The 19,355-nt window shown below is 40.0% G+C and overlaps 1 protein-coding gene across 1 annotated transcript in view; it reads left to right on the top strand.

Moving 5' to 3' along the window:
* Nucleotides 1-19,355, top strand: part of DCX (doublecortin) — an 87,043-nt gene that overhangs the window by 11,917 nt on the left and 55,771 nt on the right. The window contains exon 3 of the mRNA XM_032757481.2: nt 2,876-3,216. Coding sequence (XP_032613372.2) covers nt 2,876-3,216 — 341 coding nt within the window. The remainder of the gene's footprint in view (nt 1-2,875; nt 3,217-19,355) is intronic.

Raw genomic sequence — 19,355 nt, 5'->3', positions numbered from 1 at the left:
TGTTTTCTCAAGCCTGTTTGAGATGGAAAAGAGAAGGATTCCTCCTTATAGACTCTAGGACCGAGAAGGGACTCAGATGTCACCTAGTGCATTATCTTTGCTTTAGAGATGGCAAAGCTGAGACTCAGAGAGATTAAGTGATTTCCCTGAGGTCACACAGCTTTTAAGTGCCTCGTTGAGATTTGAATCCAGGTCTGTGTGACTCTTGAGTCATCACTCTTGACGACGATAAATATCCTGCCCTCAGCGGGCCTCTGCAGAGGCAGCAGCAGCTTTACTGGGTGTTAGCATAAATCTCCTACATTTGGCATTTGCCACAACTGGAAGCCTCCTTCCAACCAGCAGGAAATCTTATCCTTGAATCACAGGCCCCCAGCAGTGCTCATGTCATATCATAATCACAGCTCAGTTCCTAGGTGGTTGCCCTTGATACCTTCTCTTTTTTTTCCTCTTCAGCTTCTATTCCTCTTTTTAGTCTCTTTCTCTCAGCAATTTTTTCCTCTTTTCCTCTTTGCTCTTTCCTTCTTGTTCTCGCCTCTATTCCGTAAGATTAGGGGCTTAATAATAACAGAAATTTATCAAGTGCTTACTATGTTCCAGGCTCTGGGATCAGTATTTTATTTTAATTTATTTTGAGACAGAATCTCACTCTCTCTGTCACCCACGGTAGAGTGCAGTGGTGCGATCTCGGCTCACTGCAACCTCTGCCTCCCAGGTTCAAGCAATTCTCCTTCCTCAGCCTCCCTAGTAGCTGGGATTACAGGCATGTGCCACCACGCCCAGATAATTTTTGTATTTTTAGTAGAGATGGGGTTTCACCATGTTGCCCAGGCTCTTGAACTTCTGATCTCAAGCGATCCACCTGCCTCAGCCTCCCAAAGTGCCAAGATGACAGGCATGAGCCGTCGCACCTGGCCATGGGTTGAGCACTTTTTATCCATCATCTGATTTGTGCCTCACAACAACCCCACAAGGTAGGTATTCTTATTATCACCCTTGCTTTGCAAAGAAGAAACTGAAGCCAAGGGAGGTTAGAGTGCACAACTAGGAAGTGTTGGGGACCCCATCCTGACTGACATCACATCAGCTGCGCTTTTTCCATTACTCCATATTCAGCCCAACGAGAGAGTGGAGTGACTAAAATGTACCACTGGAAGGTGCTCAACATAGATTTGGCTGAGGGCTGGGCCCTCTGGAAAGTTTAATCATATCACCTCCAGGGTTAAAAGTTAAGAGTGGAGCAAAAGTCCAAAGTCTAATAGGGTACACAGTGATCTCAAGAGAGATGTATAGCTTCACACATTTCCACACCACCAGTTGTCTGACAGTTTTAAAGTACATGACAAGTTATGGAAAACATCTGACTCAAAGGCAGTGACCTCCTGCAAGGTGCCAATGAATCTGGTGAACTGCTAAGTCAAGAGACCATTTCTAAGGTTATGGGGGTTATTGGCTGTGAATATATGGAGACACTAAAAGGACCCCTTCCTTCATCCTTTTAAGTCAAAAATTAAAGACTCCGGCCTATAATCACTTGGGTTGGGTTGAATTAACCAGCAAGGGAGTCAAAGAAAGTTTGGTGTATGGCAAAGCAATAATTTTGAAAGGAGTGATTACCACCTGGTTTTCTGAATGCATTCTCCTGTGAGACCAAAGAGAGCTAATGCTTTCTGTGCACTGGCTGGGGTTTATTTATTTATTTAGGGTTATTACCAATGGCTTAAGCCTGATTAAATCACACTGTTTCTGCAGCTCAACCTCTCAATGAACTTCTAGATACCTTGAGGCTAATGTGTTTTACTCAACAAATGCAACCTTTTCCAATATTCTCTCCCCCCAGGCTGAGCCTATCTCTCTTCCTATTTTCTTCAGCTCATAGTCCCAGGTGTCCAATCCCCTCCTCTTGCCTCTGATCCCTGCATTTCTTTTGCGATATTAGTCATTTCCTCTAGCCCAAGGTAAATGTGAAAATTACACTAGATCCTTCCAATCTGTAAATCAGGCTGTATAATGTATTCTCACTTCTTTACCTCATTACTTGTGGCAGCCAAGGGTGAGCACTGGTGAAGATGACCCTGAATACACAGATCTTATGTGCATCCTTTGAAAGGATGGAAAGATGAAGGGTGAGTGGTAGAAACATGAGAGTATTTTTCAAGCAAGAGCTAGGGTGTTTATATGTACAGGTTGTTATTTAGACAGTTTCTCTATCTAGTGTAGTGTAAGGAGTAGAGGACACACTCATACACACATATAAACATTCAACATATGCACACACATTTCACATTTCAATATTCCATACTTGGCCATATACTCTGTGCAAAGGACGACCTGGTTTCTTATCAAGTATGTATGTATGCCTGATATACAAGGTTATTTGGTTCACTTTAACTTGGCATAAAAATGTTTTAACTTTGAAAGTTTTCCTTGGTTCATAATATAACAAAGGGATGGGACTTTGAGTCCAAAAATAGGACAGGGATTTTAAGAAATAGAGATGTTAAAAATGCTCCAGTAATGCCCCTGAAAGCTAAACATACTAGAAACTAACATAAATGTTTAAATTAAAAAAAACCATATCAAGCTTGGAACTCCACTTGTTATATTAAATTTAGACATGCTCTTTGTCCTTAGAACCCTTAGCTTTACAGAGTTCTTCAACTAGGTGTGTCATTATGTTGAAGGATGTTTTGAGAATTACTCTTGAATTTGGATGAACCAAGTTTTTAGCCCAATTAGGAATTGCACCTAAGGTTGGTTAGTATCACCATTTATTGAAAAGTTCTACTCCAGTGTCAGTGTGTATTAGTTTGGTTAGAATAATCCATATATCTGCTATTAAACTAATCACGTAATCACTTATTTCTTGCCTTAGGGGAAAGCTATGTCTGTTCCTCAGACAACTTCTTTAAAAAGGTGGAGTACACCAAGAATGTCAATCCCAACTGGTCTGTCAACGTAAAAACATCTGCCAATATGAAAGCCCCCCAGTCCTTGGCTAGCAGCAACAGTGCACAGGCCAGGGAGAACAAGGACTTTGTGCGCCCGAAGCTGGTTACCATCATCCGCAGTGGGGTGAAGCCTCGGAAGGCTGTGCGTGTGCTTCTGAACAAGAAGACAGCCCACTCTTTTGAGCAAGTCCTCACTGATATCACAGAAGCCATCAAACTGGAGACCGGAGTTGTCAAAAAACTCTACACTCTGGATGGAAAACAGGTAGGTACTTTTTCAAAGTACTTTTCCCATTTTTTCTAAATTCTTAGATGATCATGTTATACCTAAAATATCATTTCTTGTAGACGGACTCTTCCTCCACATCTCATCATCACAACCTGATATTATATGTTTCTTTTGGAGAAAAGGTATTTTTAGCAGGCAAAGCAATGAATCAGGAATCTGAGGCTCTGAAATTCAATCTGCTTCTGATTTACCATGCAGAATGGTCACTTAACCTCACATTCCTTATCTGCTATGAAAGATGTGTTAGAACCTAGGTTCTATGAATTCTTATGAATATGAATTTAGCTATTATATGATGCAACCTTCATTGTTCAATACATGTGACTGAAGATGATATTTGCCCATTCATTACTTTTTAGATACCCTCACATTGGTGCTCAGCATCTATTTTGATAAAAAGGAAGTCGAAGTGACCTCCATATACTCTGAAAGAAGTCAGATACGGGGAAAGTACTGAAGCCTCTGGCTCGTTGTCTTTGCCTCACACTAAACCATATTTATTCTCTTTCTCTTTTCCATATGACATAGCTGTCTTAATTTGGTTCCACTGATGGTTTGTGTGAGAAAGGGACTATTTCAGGATCCTAAAATTAGCCCAAGAAAGATGCTGCCATCTGTTCCCCCTCCAAATCAGGTTCTTCATGTCATTGGTTATACTACTAAAGTGCCACCTATATTAATATCTGGGAAAGAATGCAGCCAGGCGTCTCCATCAGACAGATGCACCATTCTCTTGAGTATAGGGAGCTGTAAATATACAACAAAAATGTTCCAAGGGAATTGGAACAGTGGCTGGTTCTGTTGGCTCTAAAGAGAATCCTGATCTCCCATCAGAAAAGACAAGTGTGGATTAGTATCAGTCCATATATTCTACCTCTTAAAATGCCTTTGGTGCTTAAACAACTATATAGAAAAGGTATTCTTAAAAGGCGGATTCACTATATATCGAAGTTACTGATGAGTGTTCAAATGCAGACCTGTGCCTCCTCCTATAATTTCTGATAATAATAATGTGTGCTCCAAGATTTTAAGTTTCAGGGAAAACTCACCCATGTACTGGGTACTTCGCACTTTTGAGAAATATTTGGCCTTTGTTTCCCATCATTTTGCCATCTGAGAGCTACCTGGACGCATTGGTTATACCTGACCTGTGTTTGTTGTACTGAAGCAATGGGTTTGTCTGTGATGTTGGGAAAATCTCCAATTCCCAAGCATTTCTCTAAGAGTGTCTATCTTCTAAGCACCATGTATGTAATAAACAGGAGCTGTCTAAGTATAGGCCTGATTGCCAAAGCCTCATCTCAGAGAAATAGGACATAGAAAGTTTAGAATCACTGGATCACAGAGTTGAGAATGACTTTAGAAACCATGACATTTAATCTTCCACCTAAGCCATGGATATCCTCTACAATCACTCTATAAGACTATAAGACAGCCTATTTCACTGTTCAACATCTGTGATTTTTAGAGTTTCTTTATATTAGGCATAAATCTGATTCCCTGTGTCTTCAGCCTTCTGAAGTAATATAGGAATATGCAAATCAAAAACATAAGACTGGGATTAAGAAGATTTGGACTTTAGTCTTGATATTGTCACTTAACCACTTAACTGTCCTGAACCTCACGCTCCTCCTCTGTACAAAAGGACCGATCACACCTGCCCTGACCATGCTCACAGGACTCTTATGAGGATCAAATCAAATAATGGATATGAAAGCACTTTGTAAATTGACACATGGATATATATATATATATATATATATGCGTACAATTCATCATTAAATGAGATTTATGGCAATTTTCATATATTAATAAATGTTAGCTCTCTTTCCCCTGCTTTATTTATTTATTTATTTACTTACTTTTGGAGACAGAGTCTCACTCTGTCACCCAGGCTGGAGTGCAGTGGTGTGAATTCGGCTCACTGCAACCTCTGCCTCCTGAGTTCAAGCAATTCTCCTGCCTCAGCCTCCCAAGTAGCTGGGACTACAGACGCATGCTGCAACACCCGGCTAATTTTTTTGTATTTTAGTAGAAACGGGTTTTCACTGTGTTGCCCGGATGGTCTCGAACTCCTGAGCTAAGGCAATCCGCCCACCTTGGCCTTCCAAAGTGCTAGGATTATAGGCATGAGCCACCATGCCTAGCCTCTTCCCCCTACTTTATCTCTATCATTCTTATTATAAATTTCCAACATTTGTGAATATATCATGCCTTGGCATTCTGCTTTTGTTCCAAATAATATATAAAGGGACACCTCCATCTCCTAGGGAAGCAAGCTCCAGTCCAGTGATGCACAGGGTTTTGTCCTACAGCAGGCCATGCAGAGTGGCAAGCTCTCTCAAACTCCTTTAAGCATCAGTTCCCTTTCTTTGGGGGACACATTACAAAATACCAGTATATGATATGACATTCATGTAGAGAAATAGAGTGGTGCCCAGTGGATCTGAACAATGCCCTTTCAGGCATCTGTACCTCTGTATATACGTTCCCTTTCTTTAAAATGTCTTCCTCTGCCCACCCTGACCCCTGGAGGTCATCTTATAAGACCTGGTTCAAATATCACTTTATCTTTGAAAATTTCTGTCTCTACTAAGGAGGGTGAAAGCAATCCAAACCTTTTAAAAAAATTAATGCTCAGCTCCTGGTATATTATGGATTCTCTATAAATGTTTGTTGATTGAATGAACTGACATAAACAGATTTTCAGATGGCCCAGGTGGATGTTTTGAGGACCCTTCTTTCAATTCCCCAGACATTATCCTTAGGTCTTTCAGAAGAGATAGGGGGCTTCCAAAGGAGTGCATATTCCATCAGGTGGCTTCTATCTGGTGGTTTACTTGGAAGTCACTGAGGGCAGACATTTAAAGCAACATTTCCCTAAATACATTCTAAGGAGAAATGTCTCCATGTCCCCACCCCAAAAAGCTCTCCAAAAAGAATTCTGTGGGCAAATAAGGTTTGCCTTATTTGCAGTAAAATGCTGCAAATTGTGTGCCATTCTTAGAGATTCACAGTGCTCATTGGCACATTGAATGCTCTGAGAAGTTCTACAGCAAGGAAATCCATCTCAATCCTACTTAACCACAAACTTTTTTTTTTTTTTTTTGAGACGGAGTCTCGCTCTGTCGCCCAGGCTGGAGTGCAGTGGCTCAATCTCGGCTCACTGCAAGCTCCGCCTCCCGAGTTCACGCCATTCTCCTGCCTCAGCCTCTCCGAGTAGCTGGGACTACAGGCGCCCGCCACCACGCCCGGCTCATTTTTTTGTATTTTTAGTAGAGATGAGGTTTCACCATGGTCTCGATCTCCTGACCTCGTGATCCACCCGCCTTGGCCTCCCAAAGTGCTGGGATTACAAGCGTGAGCCACCGCGCCCGGCCTAACCACAAACATTTTTAATGAAATATACACACACACATACCCACACATACATATATGTATATGTATGTATATATACACACACACATATATGTAGATACACACACACACACACACACACACACATGCACAGAGTGCACTAGAAAATGTTGTTTACATAAAACACTGATGATTAGGAACTAACTACCGTAACTTTAATGGTAACATTGGTATGCACAGGGTAACCACAAATTAAACATTGTTGTTTTGTTACAGCAAGGACATTAAATAAAATTTGGGGGTACATGGACAAAACTACTAATTACAAAATAGATGCTGGGTATAGTGAAAGTTGGTGCCAAATTCAAAATTTTGGAGCTCAGCTCATTTCCCAGGTCTGGTGATAACAGCACTAATGTTAACACCTGTCAATCACTTTGATTATTAGTGGGTACTTGTACTGCTTGCGAATATAATCTTTTTTGGGGAGGCTGAAGTCACATGTATTGCAATAGCTTGACTTGCTTAGATGAGATTCCAATGCATGTTTTTGGCTACACATGACACAAGGCACTTAGTTGTAAAGAACAAAGTATGGTCAAGGCTATTTGTTATGGAACGATTTATTCATGAAATCAAGGCCATCGCTTGATTTCAGTGTTCACTATAACTGGATTCCAAATCGACCAAACCAAATGGTTTTCCCTCTTCATATAAATAATGATCAGCTAAAAGAGCCCAGTTGGTTATTGCAAATTTATTGTTGCTTCTGTAATTGTGTGTATCATTTGACTGATTGGCTTACACTGATTGACAAGCAATCTGCAGACATGGCTCATTTCTTTCTCTCTGTTTTTATTTTGTTTGAATGTGTCTTTTAGAGCCCTTGATCTTTTTAGGGCTTATGTTTGATGTTATAGAAGTTTGGTTTCCTGCCCTCTTGCCTCTGAGATATTTGTGGTCTGTGTAGACAGAAAAGCCAACCACCACTAGTAGGAAGACACCCCAATTGATTCCTCACCTCACTAAGAAGTTATTAATGATATAAGAAGTAGTTGGTAGGGCTCTGGCTACTCCCAGGGATTAAAATGGACTTCTAGGAGGTCAAAGAGGACATGATAGAGGATTGGACGGTGATGCATATTAGTTCACTTGCAGGTGAAAATTGTTCTTTAGATTCCTTGGCAGCTGGAGTGGTTGTGGAGTGTTGACAAAATTATCCAAATATTAATTTCCATAACTAAAGTACACATCGACTTTCATGCATAAAAGTGATGGATACATAAAAACTGGGACCCAAATTTCTGGTTCACATGATAGTAGTAGTTTAATAGATACATGTTCTGGCCTTAAAATTAATTGCAGAGCTTTAATAACAGACTTCCAGCTTTTTGGCATCATACACAGGGGTGCAGCTGGTCTTCACAACATCCATTTTCATGCTACACTGATTGACATCTCTAGATTCAGTTTTGTCCACACCCAGAATCTGTGCAAGTAGAGATTCACTATTGCCTCAATATACATACCTAAGACATAAATATGGCCTTTAGTGCTTGTTTTAGCTTTGTTGGGCCAATTTTCAATTGGATGGATTTATTTTATGTTTTTGTCTGTACCTTTATAGCACCGACTACTTGGATCTGAGATTATAGGTCTCAGAATAACAGAGGAGAGGTTTAAGCTGATTCCAAGATTATCCATAGCCTTGGAAACTAGTACAGGGGTTTTAAGGAAATGGTTGATGCATAATATACAGATGAGAGCATGAGAGATGTTTCAATTGCTGCTTAGTATTCTAGGAAAGACTTGCCCTTTCCACATTGCCATACAAAAGAACTGGGTGCTGTAAGCACAAAGGCAATTGCAGGAAACACAGGAAGACAGATTGGATTTAACCTTGGAAATGTTGAGTGCACCTACCAAGGTAGGTGTGTTTTTCCTTTGCCTACATAGACAGTTTTTCTCTCCCCTGTTATCTCTGCTTTCCCCAGTAATATCTGATCTTATTTATACTCCCTGGCCTCCAGCTCTCTCAGACCCAACCTCTCCCTTCTCCTAGTGTTATGACCCTGTCAGTCAACATTGGGCTCATTAGAAAAGGCCACGTGGCCATAAATTATGCCCCAAGAGGGAAGTCATTTATCATTGGCCTTCACTTGAGAAGATCAAGGCTGGAAAGTTGATGTTTTTATTACCAAAATTCTCCTTCCCCAACCTTTCAGAGGTTCCTAGAGAAAGGCTTTGGGAGGATTGGCTTGAGCATGAAGTGTAATAGAACAAAGGTGAAAAGCCAGGCTGGGCTCTGTGAAAGGAGACAGTTTGCAAAGTACCATCTCATATGTGGTGGTAGATTTCACACTTTAAAAGAGTGGCCAAACATCGAATATACTGCCCTTCTGGAAAGAAAAGACTAAGTGTAGCCTGGTGATCAGTTATTTCTTCAGTAATTTATCCTCTTAGAGTTTTATTGTTGTTGAGATGCTCCTGGCTCTGAGCAGTGATAGAGGTGTGACTTGGCCGATTCAATCAAAAGCTTTGGCATAGAATTCCAGTCTCTTGTGCTGACTAGTCTGTCACTGTCTAGCATTCAGCAAGTGGAAAGAGCCCTAGGCTGGGATTCAGAGGCCTGAGTTTTAGTCTTCACTCTGTTCTTCTCTAGCTATGTAATGTGGAGCCAATCACATCTCTTTTTGGGCCTTAATTTTTTAAGGAGCCGTAGTATATGACCTGTAAGAGTCCTTCTAGTTCCACAATAACAAAGTATCCACCTCATAGTGTTGGTTCTGTCTAGACATGTTTTCACTCTTCTGAATGTACTCTACCTCTCTATGTTCCTAAGGATTGCCAATGTGATGTAGTACTTACTTTGGTGGATACATTGCTTTCTAGGATGGCCTCTAAATGGTATTTGCATAATTCTTATATTCAGATCTTTCTTGCTGCCTGCAATGACATCACCAAAGAATATTTTCAAACTTGTAATTTTCATTTTACCCCCTTTTCTTTACACTGTGGGTGGTATACAGAGCAAAAGGCAGAGGACTCACAAAACAAAGCAAGACAAAAGCCAGCCTGCTAAAACTGTGGCAAGTGTTTGACAGTGCCATTATTAAGCTATTTCTATCACAGTGGTGCTATTTTCAGTGCTAGGGAAGGATTATTGCTAATGGGGGTGGTTAGCACTGGTGCTAAATGCATTGCTATTTCTTGAGTAGACTAAAGAGATTCATCAAGTGGGGATTGATCTATCCAGGGATGCAGGCTGTTCCATTTAAAACTGTTGAAGCAACGATCTTTTTGTTCTTAGTTCTTTATTTTCATCTGTTTCATTATTGTCATTCCCTCAAAGTGGGAGAGAAAGCATTGTCTCCAAAAACAGTTTTTAAAAACAGCTTTATTGAAATATAATCCCCACATTATATATTTCACTCATTTTAAGTATAAAATTCAACAGCTTTTAGTATATTCACAAAGGTCTGCATCCATCACCACGATCAATTTTAGAACATTTTCATTATCCCAAAAAGAAATGCTGTGCCCTTTAGACATTGCCCTCTAGTTCTCCTATTCCACTTCCACATCCCTAAACAATCACTTATCTACTTTTTGCTCTATGGATTATCTTATTTATGACATTTAATAATAATGGAATCATGTGGCTTTTTGCGCCTGGCCTGCCTGACTTAGCATAATGTTTTCAAGGTTCATCCATGTTGTAGCATATATTGGTACTTCATTTCTTTTATGTGTGAATAACATTCTATTGTATGGATTTACCACACTGTGTTTAGTCATTTGTCTATTAATGGACATTTGGGTTGTTTCTATCTTTTGGCTATTGTGATAATGCTACTATGAACATTCATGTACAGATTTTTATGTAGATTTATGTCTTCATTTATCTCAGGTAAATATCTCAAAATTGCTGGGCTGTATAGTGTGTTTAAAATTTTAAGAAACTGTCAAATGGTTTTCCAAAGTGGCTGCACCATTTTCCACCCTTATTCGTAATGTATGAGAGTTTCAGTTTCTTCACATCCTCACCAACACTTGTTATCTTTTATTTTTTTGTTAGATCCATCCTAGTGGGTGTGAAGTGGTATCTGTGGTTTTTCTTGATTTGTTTGCATTTCCCTAGTGACTAATGATATCACACATATTTTCACATGCTTATTGGACAATTGTATATCTTCTTTGGAAAAATGTCTATTCAGATCATTTGCCCATTCTTTCATTGAGTTATTAGGCTTCTTATTAATGAGTTGTAAGAGTTCTCTGTATATTCTAGATACAAGTCCTTTGTTACATATATGATTTGCAAGTATTTTCTGCTAGTCTGTAGCATGTCTTCATTTTCTTAATGATTTTCTTAATTTTTCAAGAGAAAAAAGTTTTCATTTTTTATTTTTTTATTTTTTTATTATTATACTTTAGGTTTTAGGGTACATGTGCACAATGTGCAGGTTTGTTACATATGTACCCATGTGCCATGTTGTTTTGCTGCACCCATTAACTTGTCCTTTAGCATTAGGTATATCTCCTAATGCTGTCCCTCCCCCTACCCCCACCCCACAACAGTCCTCGGAGTGTGATGTTCCCCTTCCTGTGTCCATGAGTTCTCATTGTTCAATTCCCACCTATGAGTGAGAACATGCGGTATTTGGTTTTTTGTCCTTGCGATAGTTTACTAAGAATGATGTTTTCCAGTTTCATCCATGTCCCTACAAAGGATATGAACTCATCATTTTTTATGGCTGCATAGTATTCCATGGTGTATATGTGCCACATTTTCTTAATCCAGTCTATCGTTGTTGGACATTTGGGTTGGTTCCAAGTCTTTGCTATTGTGAATAGTGCCGCAATAAACATACGCGTGCATGTGTCTTTATAGCAGCATGATTTCTAATCCTTTGGGTATATACCCAGTAATGGGATGGCTGGGTCAAATGGTATTTCTAGTTCTAGATCCCTGAGGAGTCACCACACTGACTTCCACAATGGTTGAACTAGTTTACAGTCCCACCAACAGTGTAAAAGTGTTCCTATTTCTCCACATCCACTCCAGCACCTGTTGTTTCCTGCATTTTGATGAAGTCTGATTTATTAATTTTTCTTCTATGCATTATACCTTGGTGTCATATCTAAGAAATCTTTACCTAACCCAACATCTCAAAAATTGTTCTTCTAGAAGTTTTATATTTTTAGCTCTTAGATTTAAATCTCTGATCCATTTTGTGTTAATTTTTGTGTACAGGATAAGAGTCAAGGTTCTTTTGGGGGAGGGGCACACAGATATCTGATTTTTCTAGCACTATTTGTTGAAAAGAAAAGATAAGGTAGTTTTCTTAATTTAAATTAATATGAACAGTGGCTCATATAGCCAAGCCCTCTGAAGGTTTTTAGAATTTCTAAGAACTGTGGGTGTGAACTAATGTAACACAGGAGCTTCTCCTATACAGATGTTGTGGAACAGTACTCTACAATACTCTGCAATGCAAGTACTCTATAATACTCTAAGGCTGTATCAGTAAGGCTGGCTTAGTCTTATTTTGTGGGGAAAAAGGGGGTCTTGATAGGAGAGGCTAAAATGGGCTATTGTTCCTTGACAGTGCCCCTGCCATGTTCTAGACTCCTAGAGTTCCCACCCAGACCTATCTGAACTTCCCTGTCAAATATCCTATACCCTTCTGGTGATGCTAAGCAGGATTGGGGGAGGGGAGTAAGGAGATGTCAAAAATTGTTGGGGTTATTTTCTTTTGTAACATCTTGAGATATAATTCACATATCACATTTTTCGCTTATTCAAAGTGTACAGTTCAATGATTTTAATATGCTCACAGATATGTGTGACCATCACCAAAGTCAATTTTAGAATATTTTTATTACCTCTCCTACCCTCTATCCCCCACAGCCCTAAGCAACCACTAATCTACTTTATAGTTCTATAGATTTGCCTTTTCTGAACATTTTGTATAAATGAATCATATTTTATGATTCATATATATATGCTAAGTGACTAGCTTCTTTCACTTAGCATAATATTTTCAAGGGTCATCCATGTTCTGTCGTGTATCTATCTGTACTTTGTTCTTTTTTATGGCTGAATAGTACTCCATTGTATGGATATACCACATTTTATTTATCCATTCATTTTTTGATGAACATTTGGGTTGCTCCATCTTTTGCCTATTAATAATGCTGCTATAAACATTTGTGCATGATTTAGGTATAGACATATATTTTCATTTCTCTTGAATATATATCTAGTAATAGAATTGCTGGGTGTTGAGGTTTCTTGATGTTCTGTCCCCTAACCACCAAACTCATGTTTCTAAAACATGTACCCCAAGGCATGCTCCAAACAAAGAAATTCACAGTCTTTTTTTTTGTATGTAGATATTTGTCCCCCAGAGTTCTTGCCTAAACAATATAGAAGGAAACATGAAGGTTTCTTTATTAACTTTTCTTAAAGCTAGAACAAATCCTAAGAAGCTATTTTCTTGTTCTTTTTAATCTGAGTCCTACCTTGGCCCTCCTAACTTTCCAGAATCAAAGATGCATTCTAAACAGTTGGGACCTTCAATCCAGTGGGTCACAGATTCTCCCCCAAACCACCAAAGTTGCTTATTTTGAAAAAGGAACATAAAAAGGAGCTTCTAGAATTCCAGTCTATCAATTTTTCCTAGATTTAGAATACTTTTATAGTCAATACCACATATTCTACCCTCTTCAGGTCTTGTGATGTTAGCTTATGAGATAAAAAACAACTTGGGTGTAGGGAACCACAGCAGGTTTTCATCATTAGCCCAGTTGTCATCGACCAGGACAATTTGCTGTCCAGGGGACACTTGGTAGATATATTTTTGGTTGTCACAACTAGGGAAAGGGTGCTGCTGACATCTAGTTGATATAGGCCAGGGATGCTGCTGAACATCTTACACTGCACAGAACAGCACCTCCCCCCACAAAAAAAGAGTGATCTGGCCCCATATGTCTATAGTAGTCGAGAAACCCTGCATTACAGGTAAGGTGCTGGGCAGACACAGCAGAAGATGAAGCTGAAAGGAAGGCAAAGGCAATATTTAGCAATGACCTTGTAAACTATGTTAAGGAACTGGTATTAGTCCATTTTCACACTGCTATAAAGAACTATCTGAGACTGGGTAATTTATGAAAAAAAAGGCGGTTTAATTGACTCACAGTTCCACAGGCTTAATAGGAAGCATGACTGGAAGGCCTCAGGAAACTAACAATCATAACAGAAGGTGAAGAGGAAGAAAGGACCTTCTTCACATGGTGGCAGGAGAGAGAGCGAGCAATGAGGAAGTGCCAAACAATTGTAAACCATCAGATCTCATGAGAACTCACTCAGAATCATGAGAAAAGCATGGGAAAAAATCTGTCCTCATGATTCAATCACCTCCCACAAGGTCCCGCCTCCAAAACTGGGAATTACAATTCAACATGAAATTTTGGTGGGGGCACAGAGCCAAACCGTATCAGAACTTGATTGTTACCATGTGTTAACAGAAGCCAGTGAAGGATTTTTTTTTTTTTTTTAGCAGGGTATCACTATTGCCCAGACTGGAATGCAGTGGCATGATTTTGGCTCACTGCAGCCTCGTCCTCCTGGGCTCAAGCGATTCTCCCACCTCAGCCTCAGCTTCTTGAGTAGCTGAGACTACAGGCGTGGACCACCATACCCAGCCAATTTTTGTATTTTTTGTAGAGAGGGGATCTCTCCATGTCGGCCAGGCTGGTCTCAAACTCCTGAGCTCAAGTGATCTGCCTGCCTCAGCCTCCCAAAGTGCTGGGATTACAGGTGTTAGCCACTGTGCCAGGCTCCACTGAAGGATTTTAAGCAGGGAAATTATATGATCAGATATGCAGTTTGAGTAGGTCACTGTTGTTTTGAATTTCAGGAAGACAAAACTAGTAGAGAGTCCAGATAGAGGCTGTGTGGTAGTACAGGCAGGAGAATAGAAGGATCTAAATCGAGGCAGCAGTAGTGGAAATAAAAAAGGAGAAAACAAAGCCAAGAAATATTTGTGAGGTAGAAACTGGAGAACTTAGTGATTAATTGAATTTGAGGGTGTATTAATTGTCTATTGCTGTGTAGTAAGTTACCACAAACATAGCAGCTTAGAACAACACTCATTTATTATGTCACAGTTCTGTAGGTCAGAGTTAAAGAAGGCTTGACTAGATTCTCTGCTTAAGGCCTCACAAAGCTGAAGTCAAGGTGTCAGATAAGATAGGCTTTTATCTGGAGGCTCTGGGGATGAGTCTAGTTCCATGCTTGTTAAGGTTTGGGGCAGATTCCAATTCCCATGTCCTTCTTAGATGTCAGCTGAGAAATGTTTTCAGCTTCTAAAGGTTACCCACATTCTTCTCACATGTTCCCTTCCATTTTCAAGCCAACAACATACATCAGATTGTTCTCATGCTTAGAATCTCTCTGATTTCCTTTTCTACCACTAGGCTGAGCAAATTCTCTGCTTTTAATGGGGTCATGTGATTAAAATGGTCCCAACTGGATAATCTCCCCTTTGATTAACCCAAAGTTAACTAATTTAGTAACATTAATTACATAAAAAAGCCCTTTTGCCATGAAACATAACATAATCATGGGAATGGCAACTCATAATTATAATTCAAAGAGAGGAGAATATACAAAGTTCAGGGTCATTGAAGGGTCATTCTTAGAATTCTGCCTACCACAAGTGAGGGAATTGGAGGACTCAGGTGACTCTGAGTTTTATGGTTCAGTTATGTGGGTGGATGGTGGGGCCACTCACTGAGGCAGGGAAAGCCAGGGCAAGAAGTAGGGTTATTTATTTATGTATTGACAGAATCTTGCTCTGTCACCCAGGCTGGAGTGCAGTGGCATGATCCTTTCTCACTGCTGCTTCAAACTCCAGGGCTCAAGTGATCCTTCCGCTTTAGCCTCCCGAGTAGCTGGGACTTACAAGCGTGTCTCACCACACCTGGCTAGGGGGTTTAGATGCATTGAACTTGGGGTACTTTGCTACATCTAAGTGGAGACTCCAGAAGGAGAAAGTGATAGATATGGATCTGGAACTCAAGAGAAAGGTCTTGGCTAGAGATACAGGCTTGGGAGTAATCTTCAAACGATGGTAGTTAAAATCAGGTAAGTAGATGACCTTACCAAGGGTGCATGTGAGAAATTGTCCAAGGAAAAGGCCCTGTAGACATTTGCATTAAATGGGTGGGTAGGCATAAGAGCCCGGGAATTGCTAGAGAAAACCATGGAGAACTAGATGAAGATGTATCCAGAGAACACTGAAAGGCAGGTGCGGGCAGCTGTGTCAAATGTAGCAGACAGGGTCTGTTTCAGATAAAGATTTAGGACAGTAAATCAATAAAATCCAGATGATTTGAATAGTCCTTATTGCTGGGAACAGAAAGCAAAATTCTCCAGTAGACCAGAGGGCTAGCCTTGGCTCATAAAGACTCTCAGAGGTGACTAGGCAGATGGAGCTATGACTGGGTCACGCTATTGGATCTGTTTCTTGGCAGCTTCCCATGCTCCAGATCTGTCAAAACTAGTCTGTCCAGTGTCCCATTTTTTCTTTGCTAGCTCTTGTTTTATATGTAGTTGGTTGCCAAAATGTCCCGTGTAACTTACTTATGTCATGTATACACTATAACATATAGAGCTAGCCCTTAGTCCAAGTGTGTGCTCTTGTCTTATCTTACCACTTAAAGCCCTAACTCAGATAGATCAGACATTTTCTGAGTCTGATTTTCTCAAAGCCTTCATCATAGTCCATGGATTTAGTTGGTAAGGCTCTAACAAATCAATCCTCACTATGTTAGCTCCTATCAATTTAGAGCACATTTCTCAAATTACGCTATATGTAACACTAGTCTGATCAAATATTCTGTGGTCAAATAAGTTCAGTAACATTACATAGTATAGTCTCCTCTTGGAAAAAAGACTCCAAGAATCCCTCTACAAAGAAATCTGCTTGTGTTTAGACCAGTATTCCCCAAACTTGTTTGAACACCAAACCTTAAATATAAATCTATGACCATATGGTAGAATGCACTTTGGGAATCACTGGTCTTTGCCTCAGGTATTTATTTGTATTTTAATTAGAGAATCTTGAAAAGGAAAAACCTTCAAGGCTGAAAGGAATAATTAAATTGAAAGAAAACAGGCACCACTGCATTTTGATAGGGTTTATAAACTAAATCAAAAAGGGCTTTGTTGATAGAGTGCCAACAATCACTGCAAAGGTTAACACCTATTCACCCATGGTAAGGGCAGGACTTTAGAGCATCCATCTCTGATATAAACTATAGAAGGAAAAGGAGAAATTGAACAAAAGGGGCAAATTTTCTAGAAGATGTTTGAATGTCCCCCAAAGTTGTAAGAGGTTAGGAAAATCCTATTGGTCATAGGCATTAAAGTCTGGCTTCTCTAGCCTTAGTGGTAAAGAGGAAGTAATATCAATTGCCAGGTTTAGAACCTTCACAATAGATTTAGTCCTATACAAATAAGCACTCCTTCCACTCACCACACCATGCTGCAGAGTCTCACTGGAGGAATCAGTCAGGTTTACTAATTAGACTTAACTTCCATAAGTAGTGTTTACCATTTAAATAGACTGCACACTTTCTATTGCACCAACCCCATACTTCTCCAGCTGGCAATAATTTGGAAGACCCTAGGGGTCTGCATGGCTCGCACAGCATGATAATATCCCTTAAAAGAGGTTTTGAGCCAGAGACCAGCACCTCTCTAAGTCTCTTTGTGTCTGCATACACACACTTGTGCCCCTGTTTCTTTTAAGTATTGGCTGTCTCATCTGATGAAGTCGTATATAAATATTTATATGTCAGAACATTTCTGGTCTTACTCACCAGAGACATTACAGCCTTGATAAAAAGCCTCCCTCTGGCAGTATTTGCCTCCACAATTTATTTAATATGGCAGTTGATAGGTGAACTTCCTCTTGCTGTTTGCAAAGAGAATGGAGCCTTGCCTTGCTTGGAGTTTCAAGTGTTTGACTTGTCTCCTGCTGGGAATTGATGTTTGCGCTTTCCCAGATTTCTCTGATTAAAAGAAGTGTGAGTTCTCTAGCAGGTCATCCTACCCTTTAGATTTTGGATCTTTAGGAATAGTTGATAAACTTAGGAATGCATTATGCTTCTGGTGGGCCCTAGGCACTTTTGCCTTTGTGGATCTCTTCCTCCACTAAAAAACAAACTACCATTGTGCTGATATAAAGATGTATATATTAATATTACATTTTAAAGCATTTTTACCAACCTAAAAGTTTATTTATGTTTCTGGTTTTCAAAGAAATTAAACCCTTTTCATGGGTCCATAACAGTGCTGTGGGCCCTAGGCACTTTGCCTACCATACTTAACAGATAATCAGCCCTGGATATACAGAGCAATCTGATTTCTGGGCCGGCATTGTGAGGTAACATTGGCTAAACAATGAATAAGAATGGTATGACTCAGTGAAGGTTTAGTCTAAGAATGCAGTAGCTTCTTGGATGTACCAGCTACTAATTGAGATGTACCAAGGAGGACTTCTCCCCTTCCTTTGTTCTAACATATGTTACCCACTATACAAAGCATGGTAATAAAACGCTGTCAATAGCCGGCATTTTTTTCTGGCTTGGTGGACTCAGAGTTGGGAATAGAAATTTGCCTCCTCAGCATCTTCTAGGAGAGGCTTCTGGGAATGATGGATGGTGTCATTCATTTTCAAGCTGAAACTTTTTCTGTCATTTAGCCTGTGGTCCTACAGAAGGCAGCTGAGTGAAGGTGGAGTGGAAGTTGATTAGCAATGGGATGAATTACTGCAGTTCATCCAGAGAAAAGAGGGTAGGGCTGGTTTTAATCCATGTCTGTATTAGTGGTAGTTAATTTAGGCAGCTCTATGTCAACCCCAACCGTAATCTTCCTTAGCAACAGCCGCCCCACCCTGGAGTAGGGTTCTGAATCTGACCACTGCTGTCACATTGACTGCTGAAGAGTTTGTTTCCTAATGGTTTACCAATAAGCCCTATCTGGAAGCTGGTGGTCGTTGGGATTAGACACCAACTGATGTAAATAGAAGATAAGAATTTAGAGGGGACAGTCTCATGGGGTTTTACTTTACATTGCCACTTTGCTTGTAGATATTTTTCTGGCTTGGTCTGGGGCTGGCACTTGGACTCCAGAGGAAATAACTGTTGCTGAACAAGCTAAAAAATTTCACACACATTCCCACTCAGCTTAACAGTGCTGGCTGTGGTTCAGTTCACTGAGTGGTATGGAGGTTGGCTACTCCACAGGGACCTTGCTGAGACCTGAGGTCAGACAGCAATCATTCTCCTTCCCATCTTTCCAAGCAAAAAAAAAAAAAAAAAATGTTTAAATCAATCAATAGGTTCCCATTCCCCTAGCTGGATGTGGCTTTCAAGGATGACAGTATCTGCTCCATACTGCCCTTGCGCTTGTCAAGTCCCAGCCTGAAACAGAACAGAATGATGTGGGGTAGCTAGTTTGTGTATGTAACACATACAGCATAAACACGAAGATTCTAGATTCTGGAAATCTTCATACAAAAGGCAGAGCTAGTGAGAGATAGAAAACAAGATTAATCAGATTGAAATATAATTAGAAAGAATTAAGGCTGATTAGAGTTTACAGTCTCTAGGAAACTTCCCTTTGGAATACAAAGGAGAACCTGATTTTCCTTCCTTCCTTCCTTCCTTCCTTCCTTCCTTCC

The sequence above is a fragment of the Hylobates moloch genome, unplaced genomic scaffold (assembly GCF_009828535.3).
Source record: "Hylobates moloch isolate HMO894 unplaced genomic scaffold, HMol_V3 SCAFFOLD_7, whole genome shotgun sequence".
NCBI classification, from domain to species: domain Eukaryota; kingdom Metazoa; phylum Chordata; class Mammalia; order Primates; family Hylobatidae; genus Hylobates; species Hylobates moloch.
This window is presented reverse-complemented; position numbering and strand designations above follow the sequence as displayed.